Source organism: Macaca fascicularis, chromosome 18 (assembly GCF_037993035.2).
Source record: "Macaca fascicularis isolate 582-1 chromosome 18, T2T-MFA8v1.1".
Lineage (NCBI taxonomy): Eukaryota > Metazoa > Chordata > Mammalia > Primates > Cercopithecidae > Macaca > Macaca fascicularis.
The window spans coordinates 57,601,172-57,623,726 of NC_088392.1; the positions used below are offsets into that span (position 1 = coordinate 57,601,172).

Consider the following 22,555-nt stretch of genomic DNA (forward strand, 5'->3'; position numbering starts at 1 on the left):
CCCTGCCTCAGCCTCCCAATGAGATGGGAATAGAGGCTCACGGCACTACACCTGGCTAATTTTTTTTGTTTGTTTGTTTTAGTAGAGACAGGATTTCACCATGTTGGCCAGGATGATCTTGATCTCCTGACCCCATGATCCACCCGCCTTGGCCTCCCAAAGTGCTGGGATTAAAGGCATGAGCCACCGTGCCCAGCCTCCATCTGTCTTTAATAACAGAAAAAAAACACATTCCCTCTTGGATAGTGGTTGATATTATAGCAATTCCTGGTAAAAGGAAAATCATAAAAGAAGCTCTTTTGTGAACCACTGATTTCAACCATGTTTTACTGCAGTGTTGATGAATTTGTGAACCTTTGTGATAGACAAGATTGCCCCACAGCTTATGAGAAACAGAGTTTAAGAACTAAGTTTTAAGATGGGTTGGTAGCACGCATTCATTGTTAGAAGGCCGAAAGTTCATCATAAAGTTTCTTTAATGAAGCACACTGTGTTGTTGGTGTTTGAGAAAAATGGGACTTAAAGAGTAAATTTAATGCCAGATTGATGGGCCTAGCCTAGTAGGTGCTTGCAAAAAACTGATTTAACTATAGAGAAGTCTGTTGGGGCATCTGAATCTGCCTCAGCCAGGCAGAACCCTCGCTATGTGATAGATAATTAGAGGCGTGCAGCATTGCATGTGAGAGCTGTATATCGATTTCAATCCTCACGCTACCACTTTGTAGCTTCATACCTTGCACAAAATATTTAACTTCCCTGAGTCAGTTCCTGTGGGGATAATAACATCTTCACTGCATTTTTGTACTGTGCAAAGAACTTGGCACTTCTCCCTGGCACTTGGTAAACATTTATAATAAATAGCAATAATTTAATATAGGATGGATTCCAGTTTAGGGTTAGGTAGACAGTCACTGTTTAGAGGTTTTTTCCCGCTGTCTTTCCTTGACTAAAGAGTGGAGAGAGGAAGTCACACTTTCCAGGTACATAAGGCCCCTCCAAAGAGTCAGGAGGTGGGTGGGAGTGGACATATCCACCCCGACAGCAAATGGGCAGAGCCAGCTACCACGGGGGTCAGTCAGCCTCCCATTCCAGAAGTGGGTGTGCTAGTTCATTCTGCTGGGTTTCTGAGATATGATAAAAACACACAATTGGTTTTAAAAATAGCAAAACATTCTTTTAATCTGACTTTTAAAACGTCTACTTGGTAAGGTAGGTATTATGTTTTAGTTACATAACTGTGGAATCATCACAAACTTTGTAATCATCATAAGCCCAAAAACAGAGCTCCAGAAATGCTTGGCACCCTGTGGATCCCAATAGCATAATCTTTTAGTGGCAGAGTCAGGGGTTTTAAGAACTAGAGTGCCTGTGAAAAAGCCACATGAGGCTCTAAGGCTGTGAACAAGTGTCAAGAAACTGGTATTACACAGAAATATCAAAGGTGAGAAGTGGCCTTGGAAAACTGACTCCCTTCCTCAGGCTTGGCCAGGCCAGCTCCTGGTGCTGCCAGGTCTCATTACTTTGGATATGCCCAGCCTACAGAATTAGTGGCCTCACATGACTACTCAAGTTAAGAAAGTACCATAAAATATGTTTGTTGATAACAAGCTGTGGGAAGTAGCTAAGAATTGATTCTACTCTGCATTTTTATTTTATTTTGTCTTTGGGCTTTTTCTCTCTGTAAAATATTAATATTAGGTATTGACAGATTTTCTTAAATCTGATGTATTAATATTTAAGCTTAGTGATTATTTACTTTTCAAAATAACTGCTCTACAAAAAGATAGTCAGGATTCCACTAGTTAATGAGGTTTCCTAGGGCATTTGATGTTTAATTAATTTTAATTACAAGCTTTGAGGAGTATTTTGTAAGCAAGCCATACCTAAGTTCCCATTTGTTAATTGAAATAAGGACTAAATTATTATTGTGTTTGGTAACTTTGAAACTAATTGCCTTCTGTTTCATGTAGGTTCTTTTTAAATGAAAGCTTCTAGGTCAAGATGTATTTTCTTCTTCTTCTGTGTCCATTGAAAATCTTAATGATTAGAATGATAATAAAGATAATTATAATATTCTATTGCCACAGTCCCCAACCTTTTTGGCACCAGGGACCAGTTTCATGGAAGACAATTTTTCCACAGACCCAGGGTTGGGAGAGGGAGTGGTTTCGGGATGACTCAAGTGCATTGCATTTATTGTACACTTTATTTCTATTATTACTACATTGTAATATATAATGAAATAATTATATAGCTCACCATAATGTAGAATCAATGGGACCCCTGAGCTGCTTTTCCTGCAACTAGACGGTCCCATCTGGGGGTGATGGGAGACAGTGACAGATCATCAGGCATTAGCTTCTCATAAGGAACACGCAACCTAGATTCTCATAAGGAACATGCAAAGTTCCCTCACATGTGCGGTTCACAGCAGGGTTCGGGCTCCTATGAGAATCTAATGCCACCACTGATCTCACAGGAGGCGGGGCTCGGGCAGTAATCCGAGGGATGGGGAGCAGCTGTAAATACAGATGAAGCTTCACTGGCTCACTAGCCAGCTGCTCGCCTCCTGCTGTGTGCTGCCTGGTTCCTCTCAGGCCACAGACCAGTACCAGTCCATATCCCAAAAGTTGGGGACCCCTGTTCTATTGGGTAAGTCTTGTTCCAAAGCTGTACAATTAAGTACGTACCATTTGTATAAAATCACATTAATAGGAAGGTTATACATGACTTAAGTATATTTATCACATAGTATACTCCTTGCTCAGGAAGGATCTTTATTCTACTCTTCAATGGCATATACTTTCTGAGTCCATGAAAGCACCCTACATTTTAAACAAGTACATCTTTTCAGAACCACTTGACCCTCCTGCCACTGAGTGAGTGGCTGCCCGCTCCTTCCCCTGGGCCTCCTTTGCCTGAGGCTGGAATATTGGAGACCATTTCTGAGAAAGATCTGTCTTAGGTCCTTATCATCAATGTATAAAAATGGAAAAAAAAAGCTCATATGTCTAAGAATCAGGATTTTGACTGTAAATCACATTTGCCCTCGTGTAATTAATCAAATAGAGGTTCATTTATTGTACTTTGTCATTATAAAACTTTAATTTTTGTTTGGCTGAAAATATCCACTGATGGTTACGCGACAGGGTTATGAACTCTTTGTATAAAAGCCTCTTTATAAATAAGATTTCTTACGGCTGTAATGATTTTGTTATCTGGGAGTGTGGGAAGAAATGTAAAATACAGGGCAGAGGGCAGTCAGTGAAGGCAAAGTTACAAAGTTCAAGGAAGCATGGTTACAAAACTCCTTTCTTTAGGTTGCTGACTTGTCCTGCATTTGGCTTTTTAGGGAAGAAAATGCACAAGAAAGGTGAATCTCATTTTAAATCAAGTTCCCCTGCAGTATATGTATTTTCTTAATCATTGTCAATATGGAAACAAAACGATCCTTACTCCACCTGAGTGTGCCAAAATATCTTTATTGATTGTCCACAATTCCGAGCAATATGATCTTTGAGACAGGAGGTATACTCCCTCCCCCATGCCCCTGCCAGGCATGTGACAATTGGTTCTAGAAGGTTAACTAAGGAAATACATGGCCCGGTCAGCAGATGTCCCTAGATCCATTGTCTTGTATGTAAGATTGAGCAGCCACCACTGCTCTGAAACTGATTTTTTTCCCAAAAGGCCATCTGAAAACTGTTAAGTAAAGACCATGCCATAGTTAACTGTCCTTTCACCTTTCTTAAGCTCTTTGGTCCTGTTAGTGACTGCGTGTGAAAGTTGTGTTTCTTCCACAGAACAGAGGAGTCGAAGTTGTGAGAAACAAAGGCTTTCCAAGAAATGCTGTTGTACCAGAAAGCCCCCAGTCTTAGTGATGCTGCTTCATAAACCCCTAGGAAGTGTCAGAGAAAAAGATGTAACAGAAGAAAGAAAGTATTTCATAGATACTATGTAGAAAACACTCCAATTGTATGTATGTGTCATTTTTTTCCCTCCAGAGATCTACATGTAACTCTGCTTTCCACTCATGCAATCATGAGCTTCCTACTGTTAACAAATTCTCATGCATTATTTTCAACATGTGGCAATTTAGAGGAGACCTTGTTTTCCACTTTTCAAATTACTGATCCTTGACCTGTGCTCAGTTCCCTCCCAGCTAAGCAAGAGTTAGAACTGTAAGAAAGGGAGAAGGGAAAAGAAGGTTAAATGTCTATTCTAGGACTCAGGAAATGACGTTAAGCTCTCTGGGCAGTATTCTGAAAGTAAAGAAAATAGTTCCATTTTATGATGTGTTTGATTTGGACCATGGATTGGAGTTGCACTTGACTTTGTTGACCACCTCCACTTAGAAACATGAAGCTTTCCAAAGCGTTTGTTCTATTAGGTGTGTTTCATCTTTGCTTTCACTGCTAGATGATATGCTACCATTAATTATTTTTCTAGCTTTATGTGGCCACTGATGGCATGACAGAGGCAGGGAACAATGGAAAAATGGTCTCCCCTTTATCTTCTTAAGTTAAAGGAGAGCAGAGTCCCAGGTGTCAATGTGCACTTGACCTCCAGCTTACATGCATGCATATACATACCCAGGCACATTTTTTCAAGTTTCTTTAAAGTTTTTTTGAAAAGGCATGCCTCCTTCAAACCAGCATCCTTTTCTAACAACTGCCTCACTCCTTCCTTTCTAGACAATTCCTGAGAAGAGTGGTCTGCCCTCACCAACACCACTCTTCCCTCCTGTCTAGCTTTGACGCACTAGAGTCTGGCTCTGCCCCCTCACTTGACTCACACCTCATTTGCTAAGATCACCAGTGACTTGCTAACTGTCACATAAGGGGAACCTCTTCCAGCCCCTTTTCTGACTTCGTGACATCTCTCCATCTTTGCACTGTTGTTCCCCTGCAGCTCTCCCTCCCTTGGCTTCCTTGATGCCATTCAAGCATGATTCTGCTCTGTGAGCATTAAAGTGCAGTTACCTGTTTTTCCCCTCCTCTGTCTTCTCTTCTGCCCATCCCTTGGGGGTTCAACCTTCTTCGCTTCTCATCTGGGATCTCAGTGCCGCCATAACTTCAGATTCTAACTATCATTAGAACACTGAGCTCAAAGTTAGTATTTTCAAAACCGACCTCCTCTGCTTCTCCCAAGCCCTGTTCTTTTAAATTTCTGTCTGATGAACAGCACCAGTGTTTTGTTTCATCATCTAAGCCCGCAGACCAGATCATCATTCTGGTTCTTCTTTCATGCCATGTTCTTTTATCTTCTACCTTTTGCACACTCATAATCCCTCCTAAGACTTTCTCAGTAAAATCACCTGTGAATTTGTTCTTCTCCTGCCACCTTGAGTAAATTCATGGTGATCCCATGAACCTTGCATATACTTCTATTATTACACTTACCAGATTGTATTTTAATTATGTGTTTGTTTCCCTCCCTCATAAGTCATTCCATGAGTTACTCACTGTTGTAACTCAACGCTAACTCAATGAGCACATGATAGGCACTCAGTATATTTGAACAAATAGCAAAGTGGAATTAATAGAGGCTGTAGGAAAAGAGAAAGCGACAGCCATGTTCTTCAGACTTTTAGGGATGATGGAAGTCGATGCTTGTGATCCCGGCTGGCAGCCCCCAAGACAGACACCTTTTACAGTTTGCTTTAAGCCCCCACTCTTAGATTATTTCAGTTGCCTGAATATGCCTCTCTAGGAATAGGCCTCATTGACTAAAGAGGGTGAAGTTCAAGAAAGAACAGAACTCACCATTTCTACCTCTTTAATAAGTGAGCTTTCTGTTTAGCTCTGCATTCGCGATCTGCCATGTGAATACCAAGGAGACTTGTATCAACACCAGGTTAGTGGTGTCTCATGCTTGATGATAATTGAAACACTGAACATTTTAGAAAAGAGACAGACTTACTCTGAAGGAGCAAGAGGAGAGACGTATGCTCGCGGTGGAGCCGCTGCGAAGAAAAGCTTTAGGCCAGGGAATTGCTCAGGAAGCGAGACTTTGGGTACTCCCTGTATCCACACTGTGTCCATTGAGCCTGTCATCAACAGGACTGTGGTTCCAGGAGCTTCTCTGTGAATACTCAAGGTACTCATAACCAGAAATTAACTACACATAGGCAAAGATCACCGTCATCTGCAGTGGACAGTAACACCCACCTCAAAACAGAATGCCAGCTCTTCACTGAGCACGAGGGTTGGAGGTTCGTTCCTGATACTACAGGGGCCCCTCTCTCCTTGTGTTGCCGGTGGAAGTCCAGTTGTAAACGTTGCATTGGAAACAAATAGTCCATTAGGCACAATATAGTCCTTTAGATCTTCATTTTAGAGTAGTCATTACTCTGGGGTATGCTAGATTAAAGCCACAGCATTTCCTAGTTCAGGAATACTGTCATTGTCATTTTCACCGTGACACTGTGTCAACGGGTGGTGGTAGAGTTGGTGGTGATCGTATGTGCCAGGTCTGCTGGTGCCTTTTTTTCCCTAAATTGACTCAGTGTCACCAAAAAAAACTTAACATCCAGCCCAAATGACTTGTCAATAATAATTTCCACATAAACATATAAAAGATATTCTATGGTATATGAGTTTTTTAAGTGCCTTTTTTTTTTTTTTTTTTGGTATTTTTTGTGACATTCCTTAACATCTACCAGGCATTCTGTGTGACATGCTTGTGCCAGGAGTGACAAATTCCCAAACTCTGCTATCCCCAGGTTGGTGATAACAAGTATGGCAGTCCCTACGTTTTAGCTCTCAGGCTCATTAAATATAGATGGAGAGTAAGTAAATATGAACAGTGTGTGGCACACAGAGTGTGTAATGTGTGGGGCTGGCCCACAGGAACTGGTGTTGAGGTGTGGTGGGCAGTAAAAACTAAACCAGAGAAAGTGGCAGGGAAGCACAGGGTGTGCTGGGGGGACACTGAGTCCGCCACTTTGCAGGGACCTGTGTGCCCATATAGACTAGGAGCAGTGGGAGAGCTTGCTAGAAAGATGCGTGGGACCCTGACTGCACAGAGCCTTGGGTGGCAGGCAGGGGGGGCCGGCCTTTATCCAGGAATCAGAGGGAGCCACCGGAGACAGCCAGTAACATGATGAGAGCCACATGCTGAGGCTTCCACAAGGGATGTGCTGAAAATTGTACACTTAAAAACTAAATTGAATATGAAGGAAAACTGGAAATAGGGTGATTGACCGTCTAGTCTTACAAATTGTCTCTTATTGACAGATAAAACTCATCTAAAACACAGCTACCTTCCTCCTGGATGTAAATATCCCACGTGAATCAAATCAAGAAGCAAAGAGTAGTAGAACTGTTACTGTTCCGATAGTAAGAGATAGAATGTAAGATGGTACAATATACCCTCACTTTGTCATTTTGTCTGAATCCCAAAATGCATACATCCTACCACAGCATGTCATTCTTCCCTTAAGATGCAGATAAATAGGCCATCATCAGAGCGGCCACCCATGCAGCAACAAGTTGAAAGTTATAATGCCACTTAGCAATGTGTCTGTGGAGTCCTCAGCTGTGCCCACCTGCCATGGGCTGCCCCCCACCTGCCTGGCGTAGCGCAAGCCACTCACTCTGTGCCTCAACAAAATGACACTCGAAATTCTTGTCATGAATGGAGTCCCTTTAAAGTCATCCTTTAAAAAAAGAAAAAAACAAAACAACAACAACAAAAAAACCACCTTTCTCTAAAGTGAGTTTCAAGTAAGCCTAATTCTTTTACCTTGACCTCACATAGCAACACCCAGATTGCCCTCCCATCACAACAGAAAAAAATCCTGGCCTCATATTCTTGCTTCATCACTGACAACATCCCATCTCCTAAGAGTAAGAATCAGCTTGTTTCTCTCTCTGTCTCTCTCTCTCTCTCTCTCTCACACACACACACACACACACACACATATATTAGTTCTTTAACTCCCTTCAGGAGTCATGTGGCCACCCCAAAGGCTTTCCGTGTCTCAAATTCTGTCTTGAGCGCCAACCATAAACACTCCAGTTGGCCCCGGCTACCTCCTCACCAGGCCCTGGAGCTTGGAAGTGTTTCTCTTCACTATCGCCCTCTCCTCGCCATTGTGGGAAACCTGTTAGCCTCAGGAGTCCCTAGTTATGAAGGTGGCGGAACCAGCTCTAAGTGACCTTGGGTACCTGGGATTGGTTATGAGAACAGGAAGAGGGGAGTTCCTTTAGGTCAATTTCAACTGCAAGTGGCTTTTCTGAGTTTATAGACCGAAGTCAGCCGACTATTGTAAATTAAAATGCGTATTGTAATTGGCATCTGAGCATATTATAATTGGCATCTCAGGTAAGTGTTTCCTAATGAAATGTCATATTTAATGGCTAATTCTAAAGTTTTGAAAATGCTAAAATGAATCCAGCTTAACCATGTTTTCCTCATGTTCCACTCTAATCCAATATTGGGAAGTGACTAAGTATTTATTTTAAAATTAAAAAGTTAACTGACAGAGTCCTTATCGTCTCGCATTTTCCATGAGCCCTATTACTATAAACATAAATAGAACCAAGCACATCTGTAATGAAGTGACACCCATCCACCCTAAAGTCTACAGATATTCCCTAAGAAACAAACACATTTGGCTACCTTACAGTTCACTAACAAGGCAGTGGAAGATAAACCAAAGCCAGAAAGCGGGGTCGCCCAGCCTAAGCTGCAACATCCTGGTCAGTTCTCAGCCTCTTAAGAAGACCCAGCTGGCCAAGGAGGGTGGATCACCTGAGGTCAGCAGTTCGAGACCAGCCTGGTCAGCATGACGAAACCCCCTCTCTACTAAAAATACAAAATTAGCCAGGTGTGGTGGCGCATGTCTGTGATCCCAGCTATTCTCGGGAGGCAGAGGCAGGAGAATCGCTTGAACCTGGGAGGCGGAGGTTGCAGTGAGCCGAGATCACGCCATTGCCCTCCAGCCTGAGCAACAAGAGTGAAACTCCGTCTCAAAAAAAAAAAAAAGGAAGACCCCAGAATGGTGCAAGGGTCTTTCCTGGGCCAGCCCCGCCAAGCATTCCTCTCATGTCGTTATCCAAAGCTCATTTCCTCGTGGGCATCCTTTCTGCAGTCATCCACCACCTTTTTAAAAGCTCACAGGGGAAAGCCTGCATCTATTGTGGAAGAAATCTGCTGCTCCGAATGTTTTCTTTTAGTCTACAGAGCTTCTCCAGATGAAACCATTCCCTCTCCCCAACCCACTGGGCCCCAGTAACCAGGGCTGTCGGCCCTGCAGGTAGGGGCAGTGATCGGCAGCCCCGGGAAGAAATGTAGCCAATGAGAGACTTGCTTCCACTTCATTTAGAATTGGGTTTACTGGGCTACCCATAGCCATGCGTCCTTTCTTAATGGCCGGTTTTCTCTGGCAAGTGGATCAGGCCTGGGGTGTGAGGTAGAGATCCTGGGTGCGGTGTAGATAGTAGGAGATGCAGTGTGATGACATGAACCCATTTCATTTCAGCTTAAGCAAACTCAGTACCAAAGCTAATAGGAGCTTGCTGTTTTCTTGTCTTATCCCAGAGCTGCTTGGCCAGAAAGGAGTTGAAAGTGAAGGTGAAAAACTTGGTGGGGACATAGCCTAAAAGTAGACCGGGAGAGCATTTCAAAGCATAGCATTTTTGACAGAGTCAGAATTGGCTATTGGCTCTATTAATATTTTTACCGCTATAGCTTAGGGTAGACTGGCAGAGCCAGGTATAAACTGCCCCCTGCTGCCTGACACGGAGAAGTACATGAAAAATGTCGCTTCATTGGTGATTATATTCTGAAATGCCTGCAAGGAATGGAAAGCAAATTAGGGGAACAGCAGGCAGTCTCAGAGAAGCCATGGACATCACAGATCAGCTAGATCCTCTCCAGTGTGAAGACGAAGGAAAGGAGAGAGCTAGAAGCAGCTCTTTTAAAAAGTACTTTCTGGATGTAGAGAGCCGCTTCATGACTCCTTCTGCAACCTTGTCAGTGAGTGGACCGTGGTCCAGTAGCATCAGTATCACCTGGGAACTTGTTAGAAATGCAGATTCTCAGGCCCCACCCGGTGTCAACAGAATCAAAATCTGCATTTTAAACAAGATCCTCCAGTGATACTCACATTTACATTTCCGAAGCCCTTGCCAGGCAGGCGCAGTGTCACATACCTGTAATCTCAGCACTTTGGGAGGCCCAGGCAAGTGGATGACTTGAGATCAGGAGTTCAAGACCAGCCTGGCCAACATGTTCAAACCCCGACTCTACTCCAAATACAAAAATTAGCCGGGCGTGGTGGCAGGTGCCTGTAATCTCAGCTACTCAGGAGGCTGAGGCAGGAGAATCGCTTGAACTCGGGAAGCGGAGGTTGCAGTGAGCCAAGATGGCGCCACTGCACTCCAGCATGGGCAACAGAAACTTCATCTCTACTAAAAATATGAAAAATTAGTCAGGTGCCCTCTCGGGAGGGTGATGTGGGAGGATCACCTGAGCCCAGGAAGCAGAGGTTGCAGTGAGCTGAGCCAAGATTGTGCCACTGCATTCCAACCTGGGCGACAGAGTGAGACTCCATCTCAAAAAAAAAAAAAAAAATTCCCTGAACATGACTTCAGAAGGAGCTTTAGCCCTGGACCAGGTCCAGGGTTCTCTAAGGTTTGGATCAGATTGAATTCAGCTTGAACAGTGAAAAAAACACAACCTAATAGAAGAGATGAATCCTCAAGTTAAATTTGTGAATGCCTTATGTTCTTATTTTCTTAATACTTCCTTTTTATCCATCCTCACATGTCACTAGCTCTTTAACCATAGATACTTTAACTTGCCATATTTCATATTACTTTCTGTATTTCAGTAGCAGCCAGCATTTGCGAAGCAGTTTCTTTCAAAAGTCATTCTGTCCCAGCAAGTGTGTGACAGGCGTCTGATTTGCTCTCTGGCAGCCTCTGTGCTTCCCATCATTCTTGTTTACTTCAATCTTCTCTCTGCCGTGCTTACACCCTGCTGTTATGGTTTAAGAGGAGTGACTTGAGCAAGTCTGCAGGATTGAGCTGGCCCCCCGTGGCATTGTCAGTCTGTTGCTAACCTGGAGTGTTCTTTTCTGCGCCAGGTCAGAGAAGAATGCCGGCTCCTGAATGCCCCACCTGTTCCACCCCGAAGCGCAAAGCCTTTGTCCACCAGTCCCTCCATCCCTCCTCGCACAGTCAAGCCAGCGCGGCAACAGACTCGCTCTCCCAGCCCCACCTTGTCCTACTATTCTTCAGGGCTACACAACATGTAAGTCTTCTTGCCAGGCCCCGCTGCACGCTTATCTTCTCATCCAGCAGTTCATGGGTTCTTGAGAGCATTTTCAGGGTAGCCCTAACTGAGGCAGGGTGGTGGGAGAGGAAATGGCTTTTTAGTTTTTTAAATAATTTCACTGGGTGAGCATGCCGGGGCCCCTTAGCTAGGATGGAAGAGCCAGTGTGTCTTGGGAAGAAAAGATACCACACCAATCTGAGAAATTCAGAGGTAAAGGCCAACTAGATTCTCCTGGAAACACCCCAGGGGCTGCCGTCAGTTCTCACAGATCAGCATCTAGTTCTTTCCACTCTGACTTTGACACGAGCAGACAGTACCTTCAGCAGACAGCACCTTCGACCAGGACCTGAAATGGAAAGGGTGCCATTGGCTGTCTACTCTGAATTCCCAGACAGGAGTCCCCTTTTGACCATCACTGTTGGGTGGTCATTTCCTTTTGTCTGGATACTTCCAGTGCTCTGAGCTCATTCTTCTACAACACAGCTCATTCCATTGTTGGCAAGTAGCAATACTTAAAAAAAAAAAAAAAAAAAAAAACCTTTATTATATTGAGTTGAAATCAATCTCTATGTAACTTTCAATCATTTCTTAGGTCTAAAGAAATAAAAATAGGTCCATCCCGTATCTCTTTGTCGACTCATGAAAATTCCGAGTCAGCTATGATAGAAGTCTTCTCTTCTCCAAAAGAAACATCCGTGCCTCCCTCTGCTGCTTCCCTGACGTCACTGTCAGACCCCTCACCGGCCTGCTCACCCTCCTTTGAGCACACTCTAGTTTCCTGTTGCTCTTAAAACACGGCCCCCCCAGAGCCTAATCCACCACTCCACATGCGCTCGTTACAGTTTAAAGTAGCTCTCTTTGCAGGTATTTTTTGTTCTCTGGACATTTAAATCCTTGTGCTAATGTTACTCGATTGTTCAGAAACCAAGGCAAGGATTAGCATTTTATTTGAAGCATTTCCTCCTACCTCAGACTTTTGGATGGAAATAGAGTCACGGGTGGTGTGATGCCATCATGTCATTGTAGCGCAAGCATGGCAAGCATGCGCCACCCATTTACTATTCTCTCACTCTACCCTCGCTCACTGCAGACATTATTCATCCATCATGGCACCTGTTGGTGCAGAGCCTACACATGACTTAATAATTTTCCTCATCGTAAAGACCCAGGCACCTATTAACAACGATTTTCTTACTAGGTGAAATACTTATTTTATCTCCTCTGTAGCATTTTAAATCATTATGTACATATCTAAAATTACCAATGTATTTTATTAAAGATTCTTTTAAAAAAAAAAAAAAACAGTGAAGTTAGCAGGAACTTTATTGAATTCAAAGCTAACTGCACTTTTCTATTCAGCAGTAACATCTATAAATAACGAAAGCCTTGGGATTTGGCTTTTTTCTTGTAACTGATTTCTCTTTTTGTGTTTGCTTTTAAGCAGCGTCACTAAAACTGACACAAGTCCTTCTGAAAGCACTCCTGTTTCCTGCTATCCATGTAACCGAGTGAAAACTGATTCTGTGGACCTGAAATCCCCATTTGGAAGTCCTTCTGCTGAAGCTGTGTCCTCTCGGCTCTCGTGGCCTAATCATTATTTGGGAGCATCAGAGAGCCAGACCAGGAGTGACTTCCTTCTGGATCCAAGCAGGAGTTACAGTTACCCTAGACAAAAGACGCCAGGCACACCAAAGAGAAACTGCCCAGCACCTTTTGATTTTGATGGCTGTGAGCTCTTGTCCAGCCCCCCTAGCTCAGTCACTGCAGAATTCAGTAGCAGCGTCTCTGGTTGTCCCAAGTCAGCCAGCTACTCTCTGGAGAGTACAGATGTGAAAACTCTTGCAGCTGGCGTGACAAAGCAGAGTACTTCATGCCCTGCCTTACCCCCCAGGGCTCCAAAACTAGTAGAAGAGAAGGTCGCCTCCGAAACATCTCCTTTGCCTCTGAAAATTGATGGTGCTGAGGAAGACCCCAAGTCTGGGTCACCAGATCTCTCTGAGGACCAGTATTTTGTTAAAAAGGGCATGCAGGACATCTTCTCTGCCTCCTACCCTTTCTCATCCCCGCTCCACCTCCAGCTGGCCCCCAGATCCTGTGGCGACGGTTCCCCGTGGCAGCCACCGGCTGACCTATCAGGACTCTCTATAGAGGAAGTGGCCAAGTCACTACGGTTCATTGGTTTGTCCGAAGATGTCATATCCTTCTTTGTTACTGAAAAGATTGATGGGAACCTGCTTGTTCAGCTAACGGAAGAAATCCTCTCAGAGGATTTCAAATTGAGCAAACTGCAGGTGAAGAAGATAATGCAGTTCATTAATGGCTGGAGGCCCAAAATATAGCCAAATAACCCTCAGCCAGCATGGAACAAAACTGATCAATGCGTGTGCTAGAAGGGGTGGGCTGGGACACAATTTCATGTTTTTGCACTAAAAACCTTCTCTGTAAATAGGGATAAGAGAAACTCTTACTATGCAGATTACGTTTTTGAATGGTGAACAGGCTATTTTGTACATCAATAAAAATGCTGTACAGAACACTTGGAGGTGTGCCTTGTACGTCACTCAACAAACACTCAGCAGCTGCTAACAGGAAAAAAGGCATGTGCAGAGAAGTCATTCTTACCCAAGTAGGTTTATGCGAGAAGGTATGATATTTATTACAAAACAGCCAAAGCTGAAAGACATAAAAATCTTTAAAAAAAAAAAAAAAAAAAAAAAAACAACAATTCCCTTCTTTTAGGAGGGTTGACTTTAGACAATTAACTATGTTCTGTGCTCCGTCATTCAGATTGCTTCATGCTAATTGTTTTACTCTTGTGCCTGAAAATGTTAGTGATATGAATTGACACTTTAATGTTATATGCTTGGTGGGGATCTTTTTATGAGAAGGCATTTTCGAAAAGTCATGTGTTGATAAAGGGATATATGTTGTCCTTAGAAATCACACAAATCATGACCACAATAATTTATCTGTAACTGCTGCTAATTTTATTGAGCAGAGAAAAAATAATATACATATATAAACATGTCTAGATGCATACACAATACACCCGGATATGTTTTACACATAATTTTGATTCTGATATTTTAGGTAACATCTGTTCACTTTTAAATAATCCATTGAGGTTTGGGGACTGTTATCTACATTGATTCTATTAGGATTAGTGGACAGAATGACTCCAAAGATTCTCAGAACCCTGTCACTTGAAGCTCAGTCTTATTTGGGTTCATCACTGAAAACTTAGAACAAGTCAGTAAAGAGTCCTGTATTGAAGAATTAAGTTTGAGTTTAAGCCCACTCACTGCAGGGCTGGTTTTTGCATGTAATACTCCCATGACATCTGGGGAAATGACAGTTTCTGTTGAATTATAATTCTCCGGTTTGAGGGTCTCCTTCCCCTGGTGTCTGATGACGAGAGGTCTGAAGAGCATTTGTCAGCATGCATTACCCTTTCTCAACCTGCTTCGTGCTTTACGAGAGCTCAGAAATCAGATGCACCAGCCTTTCTTATTATATATGCCACATCTGTTGAGTATTTTTAAAATACCTAGAAGAGGACTTGTTTATTTCATAAACCACTTCTTCCCTCTCTTTCAAAGAAAATACATTATTACCATACTTTTACATTAGTCTCAGAATTTTTGCTAAATATGATTAAGTATTCCAAAATATAATGGCATCGTCATTATTCTTTTTTAGAGAATATACATCTGAGGATTGTGTTAGTTCTCAGAGCAAGGCATCATCTACCCCCCTGCACCCCAGAGTCTGGCCCCAGATTCCAGACGTGCGGACAGCCCATGACCGAGGTGCACACTGTGCCCTCTTGAATAGCAAGGTCAGCCAGCGAGGCGGCAGCAAAACTTGCAGGATGGACTTACATCTTATCTCTTCCTGCTACCAAAACAAAAAAAATAAATTGAAAGACAAGACCCACCAGTCTAGTTTTATAGACCTGTGAAACGTGTCTCTGTTTCTTGGCATTAGAAGAAAGATACTTTTAATCCATATCATGGTTTAGAGTTGAGGTGAATTGATACCTAATTTTCCATGTTAGATCTCATTTTCCATCTTAGATCTCTTTATCAAAAAAAGTATTTTTTTCTCCTAACATGTCTCCCAAAATGTAAATACTATAGGCAAAAAGAATACTCTGTAAAATTTTCACGCTGGAGCACCTCTTCAAAAGTCACTGACAAGTCAATGAGGAAGTGTCTGGTACTGCACTCACAGGACTTGAGACTCATGAGGCTTTCGTGTTCTGAAAGCATCCTTCTGTGTGAGGGGGACTGCCTCCCTTAGGAAAGTAAATCTCTCAGAACTTCTTTCTAAAATAAAAACAGGCAAGATGCAGTTACTAAGCGGCAAATTTTCATTGGCAAACCTAGCTGAATCCGTTTTAAAATACTTAACACTCAGACACGATTCTCAAATTCAGGAAGAAGGAACAGGGTTGGTTTGGGTTTACTATGAAGGTTGCCTCACAAAAACAACTGACTCCTTTTAGCGTTTTTTTGTTTTTATTTTTCTTTTTGTAAAAACTTTACACAAAATAGGGTTTTAAATTCTTTTTGCTTGTTTGGGACTTGGCGTATTTTTGTCAAGTTTATATTGATTGGCAATGCGGAGACTTCTTGAGGGCAGGGACTGTGGCCTTTGGTTCACTTATGCATGAAACAGTCTAGTATCACTCTACAGTGCTGAGTAAAAGACACAGCCCCTGCCCTCTTGGAGATGATATTGTTTATATTTGAAATCTCAGTTGCTAAGAGTACGTATGTGTGGGTAAGAAAGATGTGAAGTCCTCTGGGCAGCTGGGTATATGGAGAATTACATGTGTCCTGTCTTTAAAATGTCAGCCTCTATTAAGGGGTACAGAACACCCCAAGATCACTAAGATCTCTCTCACTGCCTAGTGTGTTGTTTCTTTGTTTTGTTTTTTTTTTTTACTGACCTGCAATTCTTTTAATTGTAATAAATATCTTCTGTCATCTCTAAAAGCCACAAATATATGAAATTGCCATTCCTAAGCCGAGCACCTGTCTATGAAGGACCTTGGCGCCCTGACTAGACAAAGCATTCATAGCTCCAAGAGAATCCTGACAAGATATGCAAAGCAGTGATAATAAGGAGACAGCAGAAAAGTGATGCCCAGAGATCCACACACAGAACCTTTCTAACCAACCAGGTCAAGGCTTATCATCTTATGTCCTCTGGCAGGTCCCCTATAATCAAAAGAGAGGAAGTGTCTGTCTAAACAAGACCCTTTTGGGTCCTTAGATTCATGGCAAAAATCATCATGGCCCCCATCAGAAAAGAAAATCAGCAATAAACCAAGCCAAGCAGCTAAAATGTATAATGTGGGCCTGACTCATGTTGGGAGGCAGAATTCAAACACTCACAGATCAATCTTGCAAGTTTTCTCTTCTTTAAGTTGAGCTGCTCAACTTTATGAACTGTGAAATTTACTTACATTCTTTCAACCCACATATATCATTGCAGTTTATGAAGTTGCAGCGGACTGCCCATTCATCTAAATTGCAGTGTTTATTCTTGTCTCATGTCGAAATACAACAGTCTTATAGGAAATATTATGACAGTCCATTCCAACTGTTTTCAGACACATGCATAAACAGTCTCTGCTCACATTCCACAGCCACCTGCATGTTATCCATACAGCTCCCTGAGAAGTCCAGGGATAGGAGGCGGGGTGTGGCAGGATGGAGGGTCCTTCATTTTCTAAACACTTTGTATAAGTCACTACTCATCGTGCCTAGCAAGTATAAGATTAACATTTTGAATAACAAACTGGAAAACAAATAATCCTCTGAAGAACCTAGTGAACTGTTCAAAGGAAATTTTGATTTCAGTCTACCAGAAAAGTTAAATCTGTTGTTGGACATAGGAGGTTTTCAGAAACATGCCTCTTTTATCAATTTCCACTATCTTTCAAGTTACCTAAAGGCACCAGGCTGCTTGAGCAAGAAGAATAAAAGGCCTAGAGTGCAAATTATGTGAAGTAGAGCTTTTAGATTGTGGGATTGTAATAATATGGGATGCTCATGGTCGCATCATGTTAAATCACACCGTTTAGTCTTCAAAACTTGGTGTTTTAAAATGTGTCTCATTGTGATAGCCAGAAACAAGGAATAAACGTGATTTCAGTTTAAACTATATACAAATATCTTCTGTAATTTTGCTGCTCTAATTTTTAGGCTATAAATTTTGTAATAGAGCTTATCAGATTGCGAATTTCCTTTGTTTACAATCTCATGTAGTAGGGCTCAGATAATTTCTTAGCTATAGCTATAAACCTTTTCTCCCACTCTCATATTAAGTTTCATTTAAAATATTTAAGCTAAGCCTAAAAATTGAAATCAGTTAAGAATTTGGAGAGTTTATCTTAAATGGAAATGGTGTATTCTTTTCAAAGAATTTTGTAACCGTCTTTACAGTTTCTTTGCTTGGAAAACTTGGGTTGTTAACTATCAGTTAACAGTTGCATTACTTTCCAAAACATTATCTAATGGGCCCAATGTGTACCTCAAGATAAACACAGTATGTTATGTCTAAAAATTTCATTGTCTGTTGATTTAAATGGTTCTGAAATGTCTCTAATAAAGAAATTTTCAAAGTTGCTTTTCTTGCAGTTGTTCCTCAGTGGTCAGACCTAGTGCATAGTTTTCCAAGGACTTGTTTCCCATCCTCACTTAGGAGTAGGGAATTTGGAGGGAGTCCCAATACTGCAAGCCCATTCTGTATTAATAAAGAGATGGAAGACTGTGGCTATTGTGCATAGTCAGAAGATGCAGGTAACTAGGTGACTTGATGGCATACAGAGAATCCAGTACCTGTGTGGTCAGGAGATAACGCAGAAGATAAAATAGATGAACTGGTGAGGAAAAAAAAAAAAAAAAAACTGGTCCAAAGATAGTTGTCTCAATTGATCGTTCACTGTCAGTTACAGATCAAACTCCTTGTTCTACTCTTTCCCCACTCTCACTACTGCACCTGACTAACTCTTAAAAACTAAATAAAAGTATACATTTGAATGGGGAAAAGAAAGATAACAAATTTATATCTCTTCGGGTTACATACAGTTTAACTTATGTAACTAGCAAATAGCAGAGATGGCTGAGGTGACTAAAGAAAAATTGAGTGCTCAATATGCTGCAGCATCCAATGGGAAATGTTACACAGAAGCTGGAGAATTGCCAGTGGAGTTTGGTTAAGAGAACTTGTAGCATAAAATAGTTTCTCAATATTTTGTGCCCCAAATCTTCCTGTCTTCTTTTACTAGACTAAAAGCATCCCCAAATTATTCATTCCATCTTAAGCCTTCAACCCTTCTTTCCTGTTTCAACAGGGATAAACCTGTGACTAAACCCATACGTGGCCACGTTACTGGATTTCAGGAATGTGTGCTAGAAGAACCTATAGGCTTGACTTAGATTGACCAAAACTTCCTGAGATCTATCTCGAGATTTAGAGTATTTCATCAAGTAGTATACACGAGAGCATTTGACTCCAAAAATTAGATATTGCAAAGTAAATTTGAGTTTAGAAATAAGTTGGGTTAGAATCAGATGTCCTTTCATTCCTTATATGTCTGAAGTTAGAAAAAGCCAAATCATTGAAAACAATAAGTGCTGATTCAATTCTTATTACACTGAAATGAGTAAAAAGATGTGCTCAGCCCCTTCTTGCTTAGGTGATTCATGCACATCCATCAGGATTTACCAAGTGTCATCCCCAAGCTGATTAGATTTCACTCCTTTGCACTGATATAGCTCTCTGTGCATATCTCGGTCCCCTGGAAAGCTATAAGCTCTTTGATATCAGGGCTTATGTTTTCATTGTTGTATCTTCAGAAGTAGGTGCTGTTTGAGGTTCTGTTGAATGACAATGTGAAAATCACATTCCTGATGGTGGCCGGTCTTTGTGCCGTCAAGCTCAAGACTGCAGCCATGTGACAATGTAACGAAGTAAGGTCAAATGAGTGATATCAATGAAACTTGTACTCATCATAAAATATCTGAGTGCCTAAAAATGGATGAAATGTAAACTTGTCTAGAAATCCCAGGTTGAGTTTGTATCGCTTCCCAACGAATAAATTTTTCTTAGTTTATTTAATTCAATGACTTCCATTTAATGGCTTAAAAAAATGACTTGAAAGGATGCGTTCCCATAGATTGACTCAAATACTAGCTCTAAAAGACACAGGCAACTGAAAAGTAAGAGATATGGTTGAATGACCCAAGCTAAGAGTGGTCTCAGGGTCAGAGGCAGTGATAAGTAAAGATAAGAAACAGATTCTGTGTGCTCAGAAACACATGGCCAGGAGACATAGTGCCAAGCATGGAAAATACCATCTGTAGGCAGATTATAGAAGTTTAGAGACAGAGGGGACCTTGGAAAGGATCTAGTCTCCCTCCTTATAGGAATGAAACCCATAGAGGGTGAGTGACGGGCCCCAGACCTCATATGGGTCATGGAATAACCAAGGCTAGAAATAAAATCTCCCGGTTCCCTGTTTTGTATTCCTTCCATTACAACACTGTTTCCCAGTTCCCTCAGCTTTTAGCTTTCAAAAATAACTTGTTTTCTTAGTGCATGGAACGCCCTACCCTGGTGCTCCAACTTCTTTGTCTAAGACTGAAAAACAGGACAGTCCTCAGTTGATACTCCTCAGTCAGTGTTAGGTGGAAATCAAGAGAAACCTATGTATGAAATGGAAGCTCTGGGTACATCTGCTCTTTGATAACACGGATCACTCAATGGAGACACTAAATGAGATGAATGGGACAGAAAATGTGAGATTCACAGATAGCACACATTTCATCCAGGCTAGCTGCTAGGAAGAGTTTATAAACTGTGGCACCTAGGAAGGGATGCAGCTCTGTAGCACGAAATATGGCCACAGGGTGTGGAGCTTTTCCACCCAGCCAGTGCCTGTGCAAGGATTACCCCGGTCAACTCTTAATGGAGTACAGTGGAGAGCCAGGGATTAGGAAAGAGTAAAATTTCAGTCCAGCCATTTTGGAGGTCTCTCTTTCCATCAGTCACTTTTCAACTTTCCTCAGTTAGCCAAATGCATTGGAATCCTAGTTATAGAAATGAATAAACAGAAGTAGCTCAAGAAAGATAAGGGGCCAGGGGCGGTGGCTCATGCCTATAATCCCAGCACTTTGGAAGGCCGAGGCAAGTGGATCACTTGAGGCCACTTGAGGAGTTTGAGACCAGCCTGGCCAATATAGCAAAACCCTGTCTCTACTAAAAATATGAAAATTAGTCAGGCATGGTGGTGGGCACCTATAATCCCAGCTACTCGGGAGGCTGAGGCACAAGAATCACTTGAACTCGGGAGGCAGAGGTTGCGGTAAGCCGAGATCGCACCACTGCACTCCAGCCTGGTCAACAGAATGAGACATCTCTTAAAAAAAAAAAAAAAAAAGAAAAGAAAAAAAGAAAGATAAGGAATTTGAGGATGGGGCACTATGCATTTTTTCACAGGTGTCCACTGGGGAAGAGAGTAGAAAACTGATCTGTCATATGCCTTGCCACCTCTTGGTTCTGAGTCTGGGATTTTTTTTTCTTTTCTTTATTTTTTTTTTTGAAGTGGTCTCATTCTGTCGCCCAAGTTGGAGTGCAGTGATGTCATCATGGCTCACTACAGCCTCAACCTCCCTGGGCTCAAGTGATCTTCCCACCTCAGCCTCCTGAGTAGCTGGGACTACAGGTGCGCGTCACCACACCTGGCTAATTTTTAAATTTTTTTGTAGGGACGGGGTTTCACCATGTAGGCCAGGCTGGTCTCGAACTCCTGGGCTCAAGCAGTCAGCCCGCCTCAGCCCCCCAGAGTGCTGGGATTACAGTCGTAAATTAGCATGCCAGGCCTGTCTCTGAAATTTTAAGAGTGAATAGCTTGAATCAGAAGCTCTTGAGTAAAAAGAAGTTGTACTTTAAAAAAAAAAAAAAAAAATCCATTGGTTTGTTTTGAAAAACAAAACCCTCAACCTGAAACTAAATATATCAACTAATATTATGCTAAAACTGACTTTCAAGTTTGGATTGAGAAGCCATATCTCAATCCTCCTCCTTGGCCTTCAGAGTCAAACCATGAACCCACCCAATTGGCCATGGAAGAAAGGACAAAGAAAAGATACATCATAATTAAGAAAAAGAGAATCATCAATCTATAGTTTTTGCATAAATGTTTCTGCCTCATTCTGTGTGCCCTTTACTACTCTTAGGAACACAGTTATTGACAAAGTAAAGCAAGTCTATTTTTTTTCAATTCACCCTTTAAGGAGATGACTGATTTTTATAAATCCAGTAAACTACCAACAATTTCGTTTTCCATAGTTTAAGTTGCCATCTTGAAGCAGTATAATTGCCTGTTAAAAGTTTTCATGGCTGGGTGTGGTAGCTCATGCCTCCCAAGCCCCAAAGGGATTACAGGCATGAGGCACCACGCCCAGCCATGAAATGCACTTTGAGAGGCCGAAGCAGGTGAATCGCTTGAATTCAGGAGCTTGAGTCCAGCCTGGGCAACATGAGGAAACTCCATCTCTACCCCAAAAAATACAAAAATTAGCTGGGTATGGTGATGTGCCTTGTAGCCGCAGCTACTCAGAAGGCTGAGGCAGGAGGATCACTTGAGCCCAAGAGATCAAGGCTGCAGTGAACCTAGATTGCACCACTGCACTCTAGCCTGGGTGATAGAGTGAGACGCTGTCTCAAAAAAAAAGAAAAAAATTTCATATAATCATGTTTTTATCACACATCAGTGATTCATGAGTAAGAGTCATGGGGTAATGTGATTGTTCTGAGAGTAGACCACAGGTTTGTTTTGTTTTGTTTTGTTTTTAGACGGAGTCTCACTCTGTCACCAGGCTGGAGTGCAGTGGCGAGATCTCGGCTCACTTCAACCTCTACCTCCCAGGTTCAAACAATTCTCCTGCCTCAGCCTCCCGAGTAGCTGGGACTATAGCCGTGCGCCACCATGCCCAGCTAATTTTTGTGTTTTCAGTAGAGATGGGATTTCACTGTGTTAGCCAGGGTGGTCTCGATCTCTTGACCTTGTGATCCACTTGCCTCGGCCTCCCAAAGTGCTGGGATTACGTGAGCTACCACACCCGGCTGACCACAGTTCCTGTTGTAAAATCGTCTGCTCCACTGGCTTTATGTTTTTAAAAAAAAAAAAAAAAAAAAATCTTAACCCTATCCTGCACACTATGCCCTCGCTTTTGGTTTCTTTTCTGTGAAG

The 22,555-nt window shown here is 42.1% G+C and overlaps 1 protein-coding gene across 9 annotated transcripts in view; it reads left to right on the forward strand.

Moving 5' to 3' along the window:
• The window catches only part of GAREM1 (GRB2 associated regulator of MAPK1 subtype 1), a 319,538-nt gene that overhangs the window by 182,644 nt on the left and 114,339 nt on the right, over window positions 1-22,555 (forward strand). For 3 of the 9 annotated variants that reach the window (XM_045378109.3, XM_005586947.4, XM_074022665.1), the window contains 2 exons: window positions 11,096-11,262; window positions 12,728-17,924. The exons of 2 other annotated variants lie outside the window; for them this stretch is intronic. In XM_045378109.3, the coding sequence (XP_045234044.1) occupies window positions 11,096-11,262; window positions 12,728-13,625 (1,065 nt within the window). In that variant the 3' untranslated portion in view covers window positions 13,626-17,924. Of the gene's footprint in view, window positions 1-11,095; window positions 11,263-12,727; window positions 17,925-22,555 lie in introns of those variants that run through there. 4 more of the 9 variants (XM_074022664.1, XM_005586948.4, XM_074022668.1 and 1 more) reach the window with 3 other exon arrangements.